The sequence below is a fragment of the Carcharhinus amblyrhynchos genome, chromosome 27 (genome assembly GCF_965287045.1).
Source record: "Carcharhinus amblyrhynchos chromosome 27, sCarAmb.v2.hapA, whole genome shotgun sequence".
Lineage (NCBI taxonomy): Eukaryota > Metazoa > Chordata > Chondrichthyes > Carcharhiniformes > Carcharhinidae > Carcharhinus > Carcharhinus amblyrhynchos.
This window is the reverse complement of record NC_137350.1, coordinates 30863190-30884305: the sequence shown is the minus strand read 5'-3', so window position 1 is coordinate 30884305 and position 21116 is coordinate 30863190. Positions and strand designations below refer to the sequence as shown.

The window sequence follows — 21116 nt, the reverse complement described above, 5'->3', positions numbered from 1 at the left end:
CACTAAGAGGCAACGGCCTAGTGGTATTATCGATACCCATCACTACAGATGGTGGAATTTAAATTCAATAAAAAAAATCTTGAATTAAGAATCCACTGATGACTATGAAACTAATATCATTTGTCGGAAAAATCCATCTGGTACACCGATGTCCTTTAAGGAAAGAAATCCGCCGTCCCTTACCTGGTGTGGCCTACATGTGACTCCAGACCCACAGCAATATGGTTGACTCTCAACTGCCCTCCAAGGGCAACTAAGGACAGGCAATATATGCTGTCTAGCCAGCGATGCCCATGTCCCATAAATGAATTTAAAAAAAGAAATAGGAGTATTTTGCCCCTTGAAGTGGGTGCTTGTATGGAACATAAAGGCTGGATTGGCCCAGTTGTGTCAAATGTATGTGTGTTATCGATGTAATGTTGTCCCTTTGAAGTCAACCATCAGCAATGGCCACAGCCATGATGCCATTTGTTAATTTACACAGTTTTACTACAAAAAAACTTTTGTTATTTTGCTGTTGAATGTATTTACAATGAGATAGTTCATCAACTCAGATATATCTGTAATGTAAGCTCAGCAAATATACTCTACGTTTTTGCCCTTCTGCCCAGGGTATAATTCACTGAAATTTCCTGAAACGCTAAGCAAATGGTCCTTCTTCATAAATGAGCTCAGAGGATGAGCTCCAGCCACATTTACCCCTCAACCAACATAATCAAAACAGATTAGCTGATCACTTTATTCTCACCGTTAGCTGTTGTTTCTCCATACAAAACAACAGTTACTATACGTCAGGCAGTGAAGTGGCTGAACATCTTGCAGTCATCAAAGACACAATAATGGTGGTACTCAAACCAGGGTCAGTAGAGAATTTCATGGCGGTCCAAGCCATAGGGCTGGCTTGATGGTTGGGTGACCGCCCAGGGCACTGCAGTCAAGAGTAAGCAAAATAAGTGGTAGTCAGACACATGGTCTGTTCCTCTTGCTCTCTGTTCTCCCCACGCTCATCTAACGCTTTCTTCATTTCTCCTGCTCGGCTTTCTACAGATTCCTGTCTGGATAAAGACAGAGACTCTGAAGTGAGAAGCAAGCACTCTTCTCTCATTGATATCAGCTTCTTAAAAGAATATCAGAACACTCTTTACTTGAAGCACTTTCATAATGTATGAATATTACATGGTTTTAGAAATCAAAAGAGTTCCTTCAACCAAAAAATTTGAGAACCACTGCACTATGGATTACAAATTGGTTTTAACGGCAAAACAATTATCAGTTATGTATTTTTCTCTTTTTCTATCCACAGATCTTGGATACATCTGATATCAAGTGACCATAATTCACTTGTGACCTTCAACAATCAGTGAGGCAGGCTGACAAGGGGAGGAGAGAATGTATTGCAGTTGACCTCCCTCCCTCCTGTCCTCACTTGATGTCCACGCTTAAGCACATCAAAAAGAAATTACTGGATAGCAATCAGGAACAGGAAGCTGGTCCAATTCTTCCCATTGTAACCTGAAGGTGCTGTATGCTATTGTATGTCCTAATGCAGCTTTGGCTAATCAGTTAACTCAAAAGACAGAGGATCGGACCTGGGGCCTTCCGGGTCTGAATGGCTCAGCAGCTCATTGAGTGAATGGCTATGCTATCAGGGAAAATCTACTTATCAACAAAGTTTGCAAGGAGGCTTAACACTAAAATAATTGCTCTTGAATAATAATTTCTAAGTACTGGCATAGTACAGTGTTGTGTACATTCTGATTTAATCATCAGATCTTACTTTCCTGCAGGCAGCTGACAGTATTGTGATAAGATAACAAACAGTGAGATGTGTTTCAGCTCTTCAGCTGTCACTTAAGTAACTAGTCGGCATGATAGCTGAAACGGATATTGGAAAGGAGATGGGGCTCATTTAAACACTGGGGAGATTACCTTACTATACAAAATCACAACCAAACCCTCAACCTGTGGTCTTTTTGAATCAAGTTCCACTACAGAAGAATCCTGATAGCGGTTTATTCTACATGTTCCCCGACTTATTATTAGGCATAATTATCAGCTGGTATTCTGCAACAAGATTTAGGAATAACTTTACGTCTCATGCTTACTTCACTGCCCTACATTATAACAGGAACTGTATTTCAAAAGTACTCATTGACTGTAAAGTGCTTAACAATATCCTGAGATTGTGAAAGGTGCTCTATAAACACAAGTTTTTCTTTTACTTCAAGTTTCTTCAATCTCCGTCAGACCTGTAATCGCCAATCCTTCACTCGTGTTAGAGAGACATATTTATTTTTAAATAGGGATCCCATAGGAATGCTGCTCAAATGGACACGCACTGCCACCTTTGGCCTGCTCTCCCCTTTTCTATCTTGTCCCTGATTCGATTCCTAATCAAAGACCTCTTATCAGGAAATAAGTGAAGGTTTATAGTAGCTCATCTGGAGGCGAGAGAACACAGCTTGTTGCAAAGAAGCACATATCTGTCAGCGGCACTCTGTCAACATGAAACAGCTTTAGCCCAAAATGCTATGTCCAGGCATAAACTGAATTTGGAAAGAGGGAGCTGCATACACGTTTTTCACAAAGTCCAAAATCGTATGAATATTTCATGTGCAAGCTATTATAAATTTCCGGAAATTCCAGTTCAAAATTGTTCCCTCACTGTTACTTTTTTAAAATAGCAGGGAGAGAGAAATAATTTTTTGCATTTGTGATCCTGAAACAAAGCTATGCTAGCAGGAGCGCACATCAGGAATATGGAAATGCTCCACCTATGCTTCCCAACTGTAATTTTAATAGAAGTGTGATCACAAGACGGGAGTGAGATTGAGTTTCTGAAATACACCTGCTGAGTGCAGCTTTACATCAGGATTGCAAATGCGTAGAAGTAACTCTTGATTCCTGCTTTAAATAATCGATTTGACTTATCAACAGATGTTTACCATCAGCACAAATACTGGAAAATCTTAATGAGATGTCCAACCATTGACTAACAGATTTTATTTCTGTAATTTATAGATTCCTCTACTTATGAGGAAATAGCTTACCCTCATGGATCAGTTCTGGGGTCAATGAGTATCAGAAAAAGAATGGGTGAAAGGGTGAAAACAACTGCTAAGTGCTGTGCTAATAAGGCATGGTGTTTGAAAGCTTTAGTACAAAATTTTGTGCCTAATTTCTCATCAGCAATTGAAGCTGTCTGGAGATGCTAAAATAGACAGCTGCACATTTAACCTGGAACGTTACGGCAGTTCACGCTGGTGGGATTTTCCCAACCCGCTGCAGTAAACAGGGATTTGGCTGGGTGCCAAGCATGGCACGAATGGCTGGTAAGATCGTGCTATTAGCATTCAAACTGATTACAAGCGATTTTTGTGGAGTAGTCTAAGTGAGCTTCATGCACTCACTTCCACTGAAGGTGAGGAATGAGCTGGCTGATCCACAACTCGCTTCAGGATTATTCTGGGATGGATGGATGGGTCACAAATATCTTGGATGTGGTTCTGGAGCCCCTGAAGAGGAGGAATGTCTTATACCTGTTGGGTAGGAAAGGAATCCAACACACTCTCCTGCATTCCTCACTCCTGCCTCAGCTAGTCCTCCTGCCTGATCCCATGTCCTCTTCTTATTTCATCTATAGGCAAAGGGGATTCCCTTAGAAAATGCTCATGACCAAGCACTCTTTTCTCCTAATAACTGACATATCATGATCATTCTTAACCTGTGCAGTTGAGTGTAAGATGGCCATTCAGTTATGGAGGGGATTGCAACTGAACAGCACTTACTCTTATGAGATGCTTAGGAAACATCTGGAATAAACATCGATACAGCATTGATGAAGTTTTGACAAACTATCCAGAAAGTTTCTCAATGTACTCTTCAAACTTCAGTAGCATGTAAACAGGGAAAGTTGAGAATGCCTTTTTGTAGTGCTCAAAATCCTCAGCAGTTACTTTTTACTCCTGTTTAACTGGCTGCTGTGAAGAGAGGGCGTTAGCTTAAGCACGGGCTACAAAAATCCTGTGCAGCTTCATTAATCATAGAATCCCTGCAGTATAGAAGGCAACCATTCGGCCCATCGAGTCTGCACTGACCACAATCCCACCCAGGCCCTATCCCTGTAACCCCACATATTTACCCTGCTAATCTCCTAACACTGGGGTCAATTTACCACGGCCAATCAACCTAACACGCACATCTTTGTGGAAGGAAACCAGAGCACCCAAAGGAAACCCATGCAGACACATTAATGAATGCAAGCAGGAAATCAGGTTAGCAATCAGCCCCTTAGTAATCCTCTGAGCTAGCACTTTAAGCACTTTACCAAGATGGTGTCTTGCGCTAGACACGGAATTTTAAGAACCCAGTTTAGCCACCTCAGGATGCTTTTTTGCACCTAAATTGGAGCAAATTGTTCCTAGTGAATTTTCAATTCATTTCAAATATTGTTGAAGTTTGCTGATTTCAATGCGAGGACCAAAAAGTAATTTATGACATAGAAGGAAGCCATTTGAGTCTAATGCAGCTCTTTTTTTAAAAATTCATTTGTGGGACATGAGCATCACTGGCTGGCCTGCATTTATTGCTCATCCCGAGTTGCACTTGGAGGGCAGTTGAGAGTCCGCCACACTGCCGTGGGTCTGGAGTCACATATAGGCCAGGCTGGGAAAGGATGGCAAATTTCCTTCCCTAAAGGACATTAGTGAACTAGATGGGCTTTTCTGACAATCGACAATAGTTTCAGGGTGATCATTAGATTCTTAATTCCAGATTTAAAAAAAAATTGAATTCAAATTCCACCATTCCATGGTGGGTTTCGAACCTGGGACCCCAGACATTAGCTCTATAGGGTAATCCAGTCAGTTACATGTCCCAACTCTTTAATGGTTAACTTACATTTAAGACAATATATATCTGGGCCTGAAAAATAACAGATATTCAGGATAGGTCTAATGGCCTAGTTATCTTAGTTTGGGACAAACCATTTTGTTTTTACAGTGAGTTGTCCGGAAATATCTTCACTCACTAGCTTTTCAGAGGAGTTTTTTTTGTGATTTAATTGTTTATCATGCAAAGCAGTATAATGCTCTCTCATACTGTTATTACTGTACAATTAGGACAACAGGGAATTGCGATGCCATGCATTAGACATTTACCAATGAGTTGCATCACAGGAGTAGTGGAAGGCAAGTACAATCCCCATGTGAATACAGAACACAGGTGATCACCGAAGGGAAATAAAATTAAGGGGATTATGCTCAAAGAGCTTTGACATGTGCCTCCTAGCAGTCAGCTTGGAGCAGTGCTGTATAAGCACTGGGAGAAAGCTGCCTACGGAAGCTGTGGTTCCAGAGAGAGGAATCAAGAAAGAAAATTGAGGAATTTAGTACCCTCATTTATACAGTCAGATTTTTTAAAGATAATTTTTAAATTCCAAAGCAGGATTATCCAGCAATACTTTCCTTTTACTAAGGGGAAGATAGACACGAGGGTGATTGCAATGCGGGCAGTGGTAACTGTCAGTCGGATAACAACAAGCAGATTTCCTGTTGTTAATCATCCTGCGATCCCTTCCATAACTGAATGGCCTGCCAACAGTCAACTGCACAGGTTAAGAATGTTCGTGTTGCTTCAAAACCAGCAGCAGCCCAGGGAGCAGCAAGCAAGAATCTTCAAGGGAGGAGGTCAAAAATTGGGAAAGAAAATGGGTGCTGATGGCTGGGGAGAAGAAGCAGAGCTGAGAGAGTCCTTAAACATGCATGACATACAAAGGTAAATTTTAGGACATGGACCTCTTAATACAGAGGTTAGCAATGCTGAGAGATTTTTTGTTCATGAATTGATTGGATAGGAGTGTGAATTTGTCAAATCCACACCAGTGACGGGTATGAAGTGACTGACAGATTATTAGTGTCAAAACGGCTGGTTTAATTTGTTTTAAAGCAAATCTCCCAGTGCAAAGACTTGCCAGAAGACTAAAACTAATTGCACTGTAAAGAATTGCCTATGCGCATTCCAAGACGGCAGAACAATAAGGTTTCTCAAACACAGGGAACTATGAAGGACACGTCACCAGGGAAAAAAAAAGAGGCAAACCTTGTCCCCTGACCTTTAAGGAATCACTACAGCACCGGGAGAGACATTAATGTAATTGTGTTAGCTCTGCAACCTGAGCCGACAGGCATTCTGTAGCTCTTAATGGTACCTTTAATTTTCATCAGCATTGAGGAGGACAAGTGGGACCCTGGAGGTGTCTCATTTTACAGTGAACTGCTTGTCATATTACAACACAGCAGCAGACCAAATTGAACGTTATGGGAGACAACTTGCTTCTTTTTATTTGATGGCTGATGTTGTATGTCTAATAGAATAGCAGAATAAAAAAAAACGGGGTTTAAAAAAATGAATTTAAGAACGAAACACCTTCAAAATATTCAGATCAACGACAAGATTCCTGTTATTAAAATACTCCACCTCTCCGAATGCAATATGATGTTCTGGCTCACTGTGCAATTATGGCTAGATTGTTTGTAATCCTTTAATTGGATGGCATTTTTCACATGCTTTATTGAACTGTTGCTGGTTCACATGTTTTGCATTCATTGAATGCAGGGGGCACCCAGTAGGTGGTCACAAGAGCGAAGATATTAAATTTCTGTTTTGGAGAAGTTTGCAATCAACTGATGCCTCAGCAGGTACATGCCCTGCGAGGTTTAACACTGGGCCACAGAGATCTGGAGGCCCCAGGTTTGATCCCAAACCTGGGCAGAGTTAACTTGTGGCTGTGGAAGCACTGTGGCTGGATTCAGTTTCTCTAGACTATTGAAGAGCCGGAAACAGTTAACTGGATTTCCTCTTCAAATTATTCTCAAAAGGGATGGTGGACATCAAGTAGGAGCAGAATTAGGGTCGATTGTACTGCTTGCTCCCTATGGTCTGTCCCCAGCCTCTGATTTTAAATTTTCCACTGGAAGACTATTAATGTGGATGAGTTAAGGGGAGATTTAAGTACTCATGGAACTTTGTACTGGTATGAGCTGCCATGATCAGGAAAAGGGAAGACAGAAGAACAAAAAATCATGGTCTTCTGTCAGTTAGAGCTTACCTGATGTGTCCCAGATAATTTTATGTTTGACAGTCATTGTGTTAATGGTGGCTTTTCCATGGGATACAGATTCCATTTCAGTTATACAAATGTATTTGGGAGATAGCACATTTAGCCAAGATTCTCTTGTATACCAATGCTGTCTGCAAGAGTGTATCATGTATAAATAGATCGCTGAATTTTTTTTCCTAAAACAAAAGGTCTGTCAGATTGATAATATGCAAAAACAGCCAATCTAATTTCCACTAATACCAGGAAGAATAGATAAAAAAGGACCCCACCAAAAGTATTTTGGCGCAATTGGAAAGGTGAACAGAGGGAGTATTAGATAAACATTTTAAACCACTGCAATATGAAATTGTAAAAATAAAACTGGTCTTCCTAGGAGACAGGTTGGGGAAAATGCAAGAAGGATATCTGATCTGTTTTCATGTTAACACAGTGAAAAGTACATTTCCATCACTGAAGACTTTAACCTATACTGAATTAATAGCCAGGCTGAAGTGTATTTTGATATATGCAGTTGGAGAAAGAGCTAATGTGGAAAAGTAGCAATGGGATCTGCCCTTTCCATTACTGCTCCATATCGCATGGCGGCTAGCACTGCTATCAGATGACCTGACAAAGGGTCAGAGGCCCGAAAGCTAGTGGCTTTTGCTACCAAATAAACCTGTTAGACTTTAACCTGGTGTTGTGAGACTTCTTACTGTGTTTACCCCAGTCCAACGCCGGCATCTCCACATCATGCCTTACAGCATCAGGGACCCAGGTTCAATTTCAACCTCGGGCGACTGTATGGAGTTTGCACATTCCCTCCCGTGTCTGCCTGGGTTGCCTTCAGGTGCTCTGGTTTCCTCTGACACTCCAAAGATGTGCAAGTTAGATTGATTGGCCATAGTAAATTTTAGTGTCAGGGGATTAGCATGGTAAATACATGGGGTTACAGGAATAGGGCCTGGGTGGCACTGTTGTGGTGTGCCTCAGGGATCTGTTTTGGGGCCACTGCTGTTTGTAATTTTTATAAATGATCTGGATGAGGGTATTGTTGGGTGGATCAGTAAATTTGCTGATGACACCAAAGTCGGAGGAGTGGTAGATAGTGAAGAGGGGTGTCATAGTTTACAGGGAGACTTGGACAAGTTGCAGAGCTGGGCCGAGAGGTGGCAGATGGAGTTTAATGCGGAAAAGTGTGAGGTAATTCACTTTGGCAGGAATAACAGATGTGTAGAGTATAGGGCTAACGGTAGGACTCTGAATAGTGTTGATGAACAGAGGGATCTAGGTGCATGTGTGCATAGATCCCTGGAAGTTGGGAATCAAGTAGATAAGGTAGTTAGGAAGGCATACGGTGTCTTGGCATTTATTGGTAGGGGGATTGAATTTAGGAGCCGCAATGTCATGTTGCAACTGTACAAAACTCTAGTGCGTCCACACTTGGAGTATTGTGTGCAGTTCTGGTCCCCACATTATAGGAAGGATGTGGAGGCATTGGAGAGGGTGCAGAGGAGGTTTACCAGGATGTTGCCTGGTATGGAGGGAAGGTCCTATGAGGAGAGACTGAGGGATTTGGGGTTGTTTTCGTTAGAAAGAAGGCAGCTAAGAGGGGACCTTATTGAAACATATAAGATGATTAGAGGTTTAGATAGGGTGGACAGTGATAGCCTTTTTCCTCAGATGGAGAAAACTAGCACGAGGGGGCATAGCTTTAAATTAAGGGGTGGTAGATATAGGACGGATGTCAGAGGTAGGTTCTTTACCCAGAGGGTGGTGAGGGATTGGAATGCCCTGCCTGCTGCAGTTGTAGATGTGCCTAGTTTGGGGGCGTTTAAGAGATCCGTGGATAGGTTTATGGGTGGAAAGGGATTGGTTTAGGTTAGAGGGTCATTGCTTTTTTAATTGGTCGGCGCAACATCGTGGGCCAAAGGGCCTGTTCTGCGCTGTAATGTTCTATGTTGTCAGTGCAGGCTTGATGTGCTGAATGGCCTCCTTCTGCACTGTAGGAATTCTATGGTTCTATAATATCACCAAAACCACAGCACTGCATGTTTGCATTGATTGTCCTCTATGGAAAATTGCTTGGGACTTTCAATACACCTATTATATAGGAGCAGGCCATTCAAACTCTCAAGTCTGTTCTGTCATTCAATTAGATCAAGGATGATCTGTATCTTAACTCCATCTTAACTGCCTTGGTGTCATATTCCTCAATACCCTCACCTAACAACCATTCTAATGTTTTGGAATTTCCAGTTGATCTAACTACTGGGAGGACTGGGGGTGGAAGGAGATAAGTGTTTCAAATTTCCATTGCTCTTCAAGTTAACACATTTCAGGAGATAAGTGCTTCACACAGAAGGTAACCCTTTTCCGGGCACAAATTTAGCTTGAAACCTGATAAACTCCCAACAATCTTACTTATAATTTATATTTGCATCCAAATCTTCATATTTTTTCTATGTAACACTGTGGCTAATGTTCAATAAAAAGCTTTATCTAAATGAAAAGAATCAGAAACAAATAAAAGCAGTATTTTGAAATGCTCAAAATTCACAATTAGTACTAATTTAACAGTATCTGCAGAGTGAGGATTAAAATAGGAGTTCTGTCTCTTTGTCCTTGCTGACAAGAGAGATCTCAAGGCATTAATTTCAAACTGCAGGGGGTAACTCCCTTGTCCTGTCCAATATTTCTCTAATAATTACATTTAGTGCTGCCAGTGTTGGCAGTCTTGACTTTGACAGCAACACTGTAAGGTAAACATTATTGCATCCAGAGCTCTAAGACCCCATGGAGGAAATGCTTTTCCCGTTGCATCTGGGACAAAGGAATAAACAGTGCCTTTGGGAGCTTTTTGGATATGCATAGGTTGAGTGTAAAGCCCATCCACCCATACTAGTCACCAGTGCACTGTTATCTTCACTATTGTGGTTGGATCTTCCTGAATGTAATCCAACACTATGCAGCATAGGTTATTAGGGAACAGCTTCTTTCAGTGGTTCTGTTATATAAATGCAATTGGAGGAAAGCCTCTAGTTTCTCTGCTTCTCCCAGGGCCCCAAAGAAAACGAAAAGAGTGCAATCTCACTGTGCTACCTACAGGGCTGATGAAATATCTTAAGATAAAGAAACAAACACAGCACACTCCATTTCCCATTGAAATGAACACCCAACAGGGCTCATTAGAAACAATTCTTGTTCGTTAGCAAATCCTGGTTACAAGCTTTAACCCTGCAAGCCACTCAGGTCAAACATCTGCGGCAAGCAGAACTTTAGAATGTCACTGCTATTTACAAAAGTCCTCCATTCCTCCATGGAAGATTTCAGTGCCCTTGCAGTTTTGGCTAATGACTCCAGTTGCATATGTATTAAAATATTGAAATGTGCTGATCTGTTTTCAGGCATAATGGTAAGGAAAATTGACGGTCCTGGTTGCTGAATGGCCAAAGATGAATCCATTCAGACAGCAAACAATATAATGGGTGGCAAGGTGGTTGGCACTGCTGCCTCACAGTGCCTGGGACCCAGGTTCAATTCTAGCCTCAGGTGTCTGTCTGTGTGGAGTTTGCACGTCCTCCCCATGTCTGCATGGGTTTCCTCTGGCTGTTCCAGTTTTCTTCCACAGTCCAAAGATGTGCGGGGTTAGGTTGATTGGCTATGCTAAATTGCTCCTTAGTGTCAGGGGGATTAGCAGGGTAAATATGTGGAGATATGGGGATAGGGCATGGGTAGGATTGTTGTTGATGCAGGCTTGATGGACCGAATGGCCTCTTTCTGCATCGTGGGATCCTATGATTCTATGAAAATGTTGATTTTGTATTAATTTGTACTCTTGTTAATGGAAATGGTTCCCCATGTGTGGGACTCAACCAGCAAAAACCCCAAAGTAAAGTTCCAGTCATCCAGCTTTAGTACATTCAACAGATTATCACGAGCTGCACAGGGCTGTGTGTTGGTAGCAAGCAGCACGAACACAGCATAGCAGTAGTTTCAATTACTTAATGTAGGATCAGTTCATCAACTTGCCCAGGCGTTTCAGAAGCATGTACTGTCTTTCTGTCCCTAAATTTGCATTGCCAAACCAAATACAGTTTCAAATATAAAGCAAATTGAAAACTAACAAATTAATTATTTGCTAAGGACGGAAGACCAGCCATGTGTGTTGCAACAAAGGCACTGGCCTGAATTTCCGCTCCTGGGTCAGGAACGCAGAGTTAGGAAAATTCCCAGCTCCATGAACCAGACTCGTAGATGGTTAGATTTTGTTCTGGATGCGACGGGTACCAACAAGAGTTGTGCCTGCCATCTCCGGGAACAGTTGAGAGCAGCACATGGGTGCCATGTGCAGAGTTGAGCTGAGCGAAGACTGGTCTTGATGATCAGGCAGTTCATCCCAGCTGCAAAAATAAAACAGCTCTCAAGCCCTCATCATCCACCACACTCCCATTTCCCACCAATGCCAACCCATGTCCTCTGCTTCTCATACCCTTCATGCTAACCTATGTCCTTCTACAACACACATGGTCCCTCATATCTTTGCGCCAATTTCCTCGGTACCTCATTACCGTCATGCCAACCAGCCTCCCACCCACTCCCATGATCCTTTATAGCCCCTATGCCAGGCTAGTGCCAATTCATGTCACCCACCCTACACTTTTGCTCATTTTATAACTGACCTGATTGACAGTTCGCTTGACAGCTCCTATGCATTTATCCACTCTTAATGCACATTCATTAACTACTATTAACAATACGAAGGACACCTTCCCTTTCACAAAGGGAGATCTCCCCTGGAGATCTCCATAAATGTATCCTGTCTCCCCAAAAGACTATCATACCTTTTCAAAGAATTCCGCTAACTTTACACTTTCTTCTGAGTTCACAGTTCATGTCTGGACATCTCATTGGCAAAGACTGGATCAGATTGAAGGTGGTGCAGCATGTTAACACGTGCTGCTGCCTCTGTGAACCATCAATGTGCCTTTGGTTGCAAAAATTCAGGCTGCTATACCAAGATAAAACCTCCACAAACAATGAATATCTCAAGCATTCCTTTCAAACACACCCAAACTATTTACTGTTAAAACACAGATCTGAAATAGAAACATTGGCATGTCACTTACTGGCAGGAGAGGGGGTACTGTAGCCACTGACTGGAAGCTGGTGTTGCAATCCATTTATGGATGGTGGTGAAAGGCCCCCGATGACCGGTGAGAAAAAGAATGGGTAATGGGGCACTGGGTAACCATTTACGTGTCCATTACCTGGCGGTGTGCACGAACTGCTGTTGGTTGACATGGTGAAGCAAGATGTGTGCAGGATAGTCTTCACATGTGCACCACGAAGCTGATCAGCACATGTCAAATAGGAGAAATGTCAAGAGAAACAAAAGGCAATGACAGCCTTGCGTGCAGAACTGATTTCAGAAACAAGCTGGGTTCATACAAAAAAACGATATAACACCAGTTCTCCTAATAGAAAAATTAAAAAGGCAGTCTGTATTCCTTATGGATGGCAAGCCTGATATTCAGCCATTGGTTCCATATGAATTTATCCAAGCACTATCCTAATGTATATTGCAGCTGAATTCTCGTGGATAAAATGCTGTTCACGTCCTCAGAGGCTCCTTGAAGAGACGTTCTTCTCCTCTAAATCTGGACCAGACTGGGTGTGCTTACACTGGAAAAGAACATAATTGTAAGAGCAGAGGAAAACTTGTTGAGAAACAGCAAATAACCACAGCTTTAAAATCGAATCTTACAGTAGAAAAGACAAGCAGAAGCATCTGGACCCTCCCCAGAAAACAAGGGGGAGGGAGAATGGTGGAGGGGGGAGGGGGGCGGGAAGGAGGATAAGAATCAGCTCTTGTATGTGTGTGGGCTTTGTAGAGCTGTATTACAGTGTTTAAAATAATTACTCCTCTTGTCCTGAAACATCTGATTTAAGAACACACTAGACCTAGCACGTGCAAATTAAAATGTGCAAAACTGAAAGGGGCTCCTTAAAAATAATGGAGTTTGATGTGAATTTCTACTCCCTGCCCTCCCTTCCCCTCCCCCCTCAACCTACTGACAGACCCTGCCTCCTACATATTGCTGGGAATAAGAACCCCAAAGCAGTGACATCAGTATTTCTAGGCATATGGAACACATATTGACCACTTTTTTCAAAGCAAATACAGTGCCTAATGACAGTAAACATATTATTCAATCTGGTCAAAATCTGATTATGATACGTCAATGCTAAAAAAAATCACGATACTTCCCTCTGCTCAAAGAAGACACTTTACAAAATAAACAGATTACCCACACGCTTCATGCAACCTCGTGAGTCCAATGGTAGATCTGAGGGTTTAAATCTGCTTTGCTGGCTGGACACACTTGGGTGCCAACACCAAGTAGCTGCCAGCGACACAGCAAACCAACATTTCCATGCTACACAGATCCCTCTTCCGTTACCTGCTCAACACACCCCACTGATGGGACCCGGGCAGAGGCCCACAATGCTGAAGCCGAATCTCTCTCCCTGTTTCCCAGACCACCATCAACAGAACCTGTGACAAACTCTAGCCATGACTGCTTTAGCGACATTGACAGAAACTCAGCTAAAGGCAACCGAAAGATGTCTCTCCTTTCTAGACAGTCAAACAACAATATTGAGGAATTATAGAATCATGGAATTCTATAGCACAGGAGACCATTTGGCCCACTGTGCCCTTGACTCTTTGAAAGAGTAATTAGTCCTATTACCTTGTTCTTCCCCCAAAAGGCCTGATATTTATCAAGTATTAGTCCAATTATTTTTGCAAAATCATGTTGCTTCCACCACCTTTTAAGTTAGAACATTCCAAATCATAACAATTCACTGCATTAAAAAATATCACCTCACCTCCCCTCTGGTTGCCAATGATCTTAAATTTTTCCCGTGTAGTCTTTCCTGACCTCCAGTCTTTCCATGATCTGTTTTGTACCACCTGCCCTTCTCTTCCCCCACCGCACCCCCGCCCTCCTTTTCAACATCATAAAACCCATCACATTTTGATCTTTCTCAGTCCTGATGAAGAGTCATATTAGACTCAAAACATTAACTCTGTTTCTTTCTCCACAGATGCTATCAGACCTGTTTTTTCCCAGCATTTTCTGGTTTTAGTACCTTAAATCTGTGTCCTCTGGTAACTAGTCTTCCTGTCAGGGGAAATAGTTTCTCTTATTTTATCAAGCTCCTCATAATTGGAACAACCTCCATTCAATCTTCCCTCAACCATAACTGCATTAGTGCAATGAAAGTCTTCCTTCCCAGTTAGAGAATAGTGGAAATTGATGCATGATACACAATAATATATGTCAGACAAGCTTTTGGGATGTCTCAGTATTTATCCCCCATTCAGTTTAACAGCAAAGAGATCCAGAAAATAAACAGAAGGCATTCTGTTCCTGACACACGGACATCAGCCTCCACTGGGGCTAAACTTACAATTACCAGAGTATGAAATAAGGATTTTAGCTATTATTCTATAAACAGCCTCAAGTTATTCTCACACTTTCTTCCATGGTGGTCGGGGACATACTGGAAAATTAACCTTTGGAATCTCTCAATTTATTACAATCACAACAGCAAGTTTTGAGATGCAAAAGCATCAAACTCCTTGAACTCAATATTCCTGTTTATTTATTAGTGTCACAAGTAGGCTTACATTAACATGCAATGAAGTCACTGTCAAAAATCCCCCAGTAACCATACTCTGGCACCTGCTCAGATACACTGTGGGAGAATTTAGCATGGCTAATACACCTCACCAGCACATCTTTTGGACTGTGTGAGGAAACCAGAGCACCCGGAGGAAACCCACTCAGACATGGGGAGAACTTGCAGACTCCGCATGGACAGTGACCCAAACTAGGAATTGAACCCACATCCCTGGCACTGTGAGGCAGCAGGGCTAATCGCTGTGCCACCATGCCAAGTGTTTGGCTGGGTATATTTTGAACTTGAACCTTCAAAGGATACTTGAAATAAAAACAGCAAAATGTTGGAAATACTCAACAGGTCAGGCAACATCTGTGGGGAGAAACAACGAATTAACGCTGCAGGTTGATGACTCTTCCTCATGACCCTCATCGGCCTGAAAGGGTAACTTTCCTTCTCTCCACAGACAGAGGCTGCCTGACCTGCTGGGTATTACCAGCATTTTCTGTTCACATCTGTATCTGCATTATTTTGTTCTGTTTTTTCAAGGCTAATATTTCACTGGCTCAGATTTTGCAGTCAGTGGCAAAGCAAAGGAACTTACTGCCGATCTAGAGGAAAGCTATCCAGACATCTGCAGCAAGGTTCCCCCTTTCCCTATTGCAGGTGTCAGGTCAAAGGGCATGTCTTGACATGCAGCAACACTGATTCCAGCAAGCATGTAAGGAGCCAATCATATTTAAGTATTCACATGCAGCAAACCAGGAAGTTAAAACCACTGAATCACTCCATTTATAATTTACACTTTCAGTTAGTGAAATAAAGGACTATGACAAATTAAGATAGTAGCTAAAATAAGATAAACACACTTTTAAAAACATTTTGTTTTAAAATAACATGTGGGTTATTTTTCTATTATGGGGAAATTTGACATTCCAAAAATAGTTTTACAGGACTATGTGTGAGCATTTAGCAGTAATAATGAAGTTTATGTGCAATTAAAAGCCTAGGTACACTTCATTCAACAAGGTGTAGCTTATTTAAGCATTTTTACAGCAAGTAAACAATGGTAGAGCGGACTTTTTCATCAAATCATGATTGTCAGAGATAGCAATCTGTGGGAGCCTTTACAGCACACCCTATGGAGGAACACCGAATCACTGACAACCTCTGGATTCCCTTATTACTCTACACACATGTGGACTCCAGAAATTGTTGTCAGTTTGGGTGGAGTCATAGTAGCAAATACTTTACAGTTCCACTGTGATCACCACAGCAAAATCTGGATTATTGGCTGCAGATACAATCACCAAGACAATACATGAACTGGAACAAATTCAGTTCACAGGGAAAATGGTAACACAGATCAAAGGAGAAGGAAGGAGCAGGAGCAACCCTAAAACACTTTGACATGCATATTTTAGAATATATCATTAGGTTGCATAATGATTTGCCACCCAAAGCATACTTCTACGTGTGTTAATGTGTTTGGATCAGAAGGATATGACAATTTTTTGATCCAAACAAAATGGAAAAGACAAAGTTGCTAAATTGCTTCAAATAAGATTATTGTTGTCTTCTAAGTTTGTTTGGATTCCAGGAAAGCATTGTCAGATTAACAATTTGCTTTATGTATTTGTTCACCTTTACGTTGCTGAAACCCTCATTCATGCCACTGCTACTTCTAAACTTGACAATTCCAACAGTCCCCAGGCCAGCCTCCCACCTTCCATCCTCTAGAATTCTGCTGGCCCATGACGAGTTTCCTGTTCAGTGATGCACACTGACACCTACTCAGTCAACACTGCCTTTTTTAAAATCAATCTAATTTCCAAAGTCCACTCCACCACTGGCAAAACCTGGCCTTGGCTCTAACCTCCTCTAACATCACTCTAACCTCCTTCAGCCTTACAACTCTCTGGGGTTCCCCAAATTCTGATCTGAAACCCATCTCCAAGTTCAATCACTACGCCACTGGTGGCCATGCCTTCAGCTGCTGAGGTCTTAAGCTCTGAAACTCTTTCTCTAAACTCCTACCCTTCTCTCTTCTCCCTTTAAGATGTTCTTTAACACTTACCTCTTTGACTGAGCATTTAATCATCTGTCCTAATATCACAATGTGGCTGGATGAAGCTTTATTTAGTAACAATCCTGAAGCACCGCGAGACACTTTACTGGGTTAAAGAAGCTCTATGAATACAAACTCTTGATGTCGCTTCAAATTCCAAAGCGTTAAATCCACCTTTCTACATTACTGCGGATGCTTCAGCAAGTGGATTTGAAGTCCATGTGGGAGGCCATATTCAAACGAATTAGGAATTCGCAACAGAACTGCATGAAGTTGGACACGTGCACCATGCACCATCACATTCAGTTTGAGTCAAGCTGATCTACTCTGAAGGTAATTCTCTGAGGAATACAGTCAAGGCAGTCTTCAGTCAGTTTACATGCTAGGAGGTGCTAAATTACCTGCCACTGGTGCGCTGAACACTTCAGTCCCAATCTACAATTTTGCATCAAGTATTTCTCGTCGACTGATGCAAATCTTTACATTACAACTCAACAGAAACTAAGAGAGGAAAGGTTTGAAACAGAAATACTTCCAGCTGTTCACCTTATACAAGCTGTGGAAGTGATTGCTCTGCTAAAGACAAAATCCTAAATCCAAGAGTACTTTACAACCAGACCTCAAACTTTAGAATCTGGGATAAATCCCATGCCTACAAATGGAAATTTATATTCTGAACTGGATCACTGGTTCTGTACTCCAGGACATTTATAAAGCAAATTCATTTCCAAACTTAACGCACAGCAAGTTCTTTCCAGTTGAAGCCTAATAACATGAATTGTGGAGTTGATTTATAGAATTCCTGCTTTTTCTGAACTTCCAATGGATTAACTCTGAGTTTTATTACTTCAAATATTTGGTTTAATTAATCATGTTGTGAGAATTGGAAAATGATACTGATTAACAGGTTTAGCTGAAGTTGATGTACCCCTTTCCTTGAGTTTTCAATGGCTGTCCACACTGGACCTTAGACAACTGATTAGGAAGATGGCAAAATGAGCCAGGTTATTCAGTGGCCAATCATCGAAAGTGCAAGTGTAGAGAATGGGACAGAATCAGCATCAGCTGTGATGTAACCCAAGGTCGAATAAGCAGCCATTACTCATCTAGACTTAAAGACTTGAACAAAGTGCCAGTGTCAGCATCAGCAGAAGCAGATGAACGAAAATGGAATGCGATTAAAAACCTTTGAAAGTATGTCCCAGCTCTTGCTATTTTGGCTTTGGGGGAAATTGAGCCAATGTCATCTACATGTTCTCACCTATTTGCTCTGATGCAGTTTCATAGGAAACAAGTGAACTACTCATATTAAGAGGGTAATTTTAACAGTGTAAAGTAGATGCTATTGCGTCAACTGCCTGTTAAATGCCTCCGTGATTTTCTTTGCACTGAAGTTATAGAAAGTAGAATTAAGAGGCGCATGATGTGCAATTGATCTGATAATACCTCTTCTCCTTTTGCCAAATATTATTCGCCTTCATGGGCTCATTTCGTTTCATGATTTCAGTTGACAGAGGGATACAATTCTTGAGGCAATGGTTTGCATTTTGAGTCTTCTAACTCCAAAACACAAAACAAATAGAGGATAATGTCCATGGGCCTTAATGGATGGATTCAGAATGGTTGAACAACTGTCAAGGTCACAATTTGTCCCAGGTTCTACTGTCTTGAAATCCCTCCCTGAATTTCTCTTTAACCAAGTTTTTGGGCCACTGCTCCTAATCTTTCTTCCTCTAACGCAGTGGCTACCATTTTCCCCCGTGAAGTACTTTGGCACATTTTTATGCATGGAAGAATATACACAAATGCAACCTGTTGCTGCATGCCTAAGTTGCATTGGTGCGGCTGAAAAACAAGAAAGGGATTGAGAGGAATGTATATATTTTTTTCAAAGGCTTGTCCCACCCAGAGGGTAAACAAAAAAATGAAATGGAAAAATCAGTGCTGGCAGAAGTAATGCAGGTAATTGTATTTATTTTAAAAAGGCACAATGCCTTTGTGAGAATTCTTCAGTCAAACATGCAAGACACTCAGAAACTTGAACCATTCTTAGCTTCAGGATTAATGCAGTTTGCACAAAATAATAGCCAGGTTGTTAAATGACATGTTACTGTTTCAAACAAAAATGCCTCTGTACTGTATAATTAAAACTGGCAGCGTTCGTAATTTCCAAATTAGGAATGTAAAACTTGTCAATGGTTCATTTTCAAATCACTTTGTCAACGTGTAACACAGTCGTAAACTATGAAGTTCTTTACTTTCTTTCCTGTCCTGAAAATAGTTTTAATTTTGGCAAGTCACCAAATACACTTTTTTAAAAACTGTTTTTTCCCAACAAAGTAAAAGCTCCTCATGTTGCATAGTTTTTGCCACGCTATCATTTGCCGTGGAGATATGCTGTGTCATCAATTTCACTGTTGCTAGCTTGTTTGGAATACTGAATCTCTTGCACAGCCCATGCTGGTGTACACTACATAGACCCCATTATGGGGATGTGGAATGCCCAGTGGTAGCTTGCAGGAACCTGCTTCACCGACCATTGAATATCAACCATCTATCTATTTAGAGCAACCAGTTGTTAACATTGAAAAGGCAATAGAACCATAAAATCCCTGCAGTGCAGAAGGAGGCCATTCAGCCCAACGAGTCTGCACCAATTTTCCAACACAGCATCCCACCCAGGCCCCAACCCCATAACCCTATGTATCTACCTCACCATTCTCCTAACATACACATCTTGGGGGTACATGTTGGCACAGTGCAGTCTCACAGCGCCAGAGACCTGGATTCGATTCCCGGCTTGTGTCACTGTCTGTACGTTAACCCAGTGTCTACGTGGGTTTCCTCCAGGTGCTTCGGTTTCCTCCCACAGTCCGAAAGACGTGCTAGTTAGGTGCATTGGCCATGCTAAATTCTTCCTCAGTGTACTTGAACAAGGCGCCCAAGTGTGGTGACTGGAGGATTTTAACAGTAACTTCATTGCAGTGTCAGTAAGCCTACTTGTGACACTAATAAATAAATAGAACTAAGTGTAATTTAGCAGGGGCAATTCAACCTAACCTGCACATCTTTGGACTGTGGGAGAAAACTGAAGCATCCGGAGGACATAGGGAGAAGGTACAAACTCCATACAGACAGTGATGTACCCTTTACCTTCTCCAGTTTAATAATGCCACCCAAGTATTAGATAGCACTGCTGAAAACAGCAGTAACATACAAACTCTGGAAGTGACATCTAAAGTACAAACTAAATTTTGTTTTTTTAAACACAAGTTGATTGGTATCCCTAATATAGTAATTCAGTCCCAAATATAGTGGGGCAAATTTCTATTACTGCGTCTTTGCATTGGGTGAGGAGTATATACAGGGAAGTTCAGGGGAAAGGAAGATATCAATGGATAGAAAGTCCAGCTGGTTTCAGGTCCACCATGTAATCCTTCCCACTCATTTTTTTTTTCAGTGCATAATATATGCAGTATTAGAAAGGTCTATTTGAATAGATCGTACATTGATGTGCTGCTCTGTGGATCACCATTGATTTGTACTTGTTTTAAACAAATAAATATTAAAGATCAACTTCATTCTATGTATTTAAAAATATATAAAACTGGACTTCGTTGAAAGTATTTCCTTCATACAATCATAGATCATAGAATCTCTACAGTGCAAAAGGAGACTATTCAACCTATTGAGTCTACACTGACCACAATCCCACCCACCAGGTCCTATCCCTATTACCCCACCTACTTACCCTACTAGTCCCCCTGACATTAAGTGGCAATTTTGCATGGCCAATCAATCTAACACGCATATTTTTGGACTGTAGGAGGAAACCAGAGTACCTGGAGGAAACCCATGCAGACACAGGGAGAATGTGCAAACTCCACACAGATAGTGACTGAAAACGGGAACCCAGGTCCTTGGCACTGAGAGGAAGCAGTGGTTACCACTGTGCCACCATGCCATGCCATCTTTCATTATTTTAAAACTTAGGTTAGGCCAGACAAGGCAGTAAAAAGAACCAAACTTGCCATTTAGCCTGCTGGATAGAGGCACAGTTGGTGCAGTCCTAAAACAGGCATACCCAGATTTAGATTCCGATCTGCAATAAGTTAATTGATTGCAATGAGGACAGCACCTTCAGGGTTGTTGGGCTAGGGTGTCAAAATCAACCAAGATCCTGATTCATCTCCAGTGACTGCAGAGTGATGTCTTATGAGGAGACAGTTGTGCTCAACTGGGGTATCGCATCCCCTA

The 21116-nt window shown here is 41.6% G+C and overlaps 1 protein-coding gene across 8 annotated transcripts in view; it reads right to left on the bottom strand.

Annotated features, from left to right (window-relative positions):
- Positions 1-21116, bottom strand: part of raraa (retinoic acid receptor, alpha a) — a 575761-nt gene that overhangs the window by 186149 nt on the left and 368496 nt on the right. For 7 of the 8 annotated variants that reach the window (XM_080213768.1, XM_080213765.1, XM_080213771.1 and 4 more), the window contains one exon: positions 12229-12784. The exons of the other annotated variant lie outside the window; for it this stretch is intronic. In XM_080213768.1, coding sequence (XP_080069894.1) covers positions 12229-12403 — 175 coding nt within the window. In that variant the 5' untranslated portion in view covers positions 12404-12784. The remainder of the gene's footprint in view (positions 1-12228; positions 12785-21116) is intronic. 8 annotated transcript variants of the gene reach the window in all.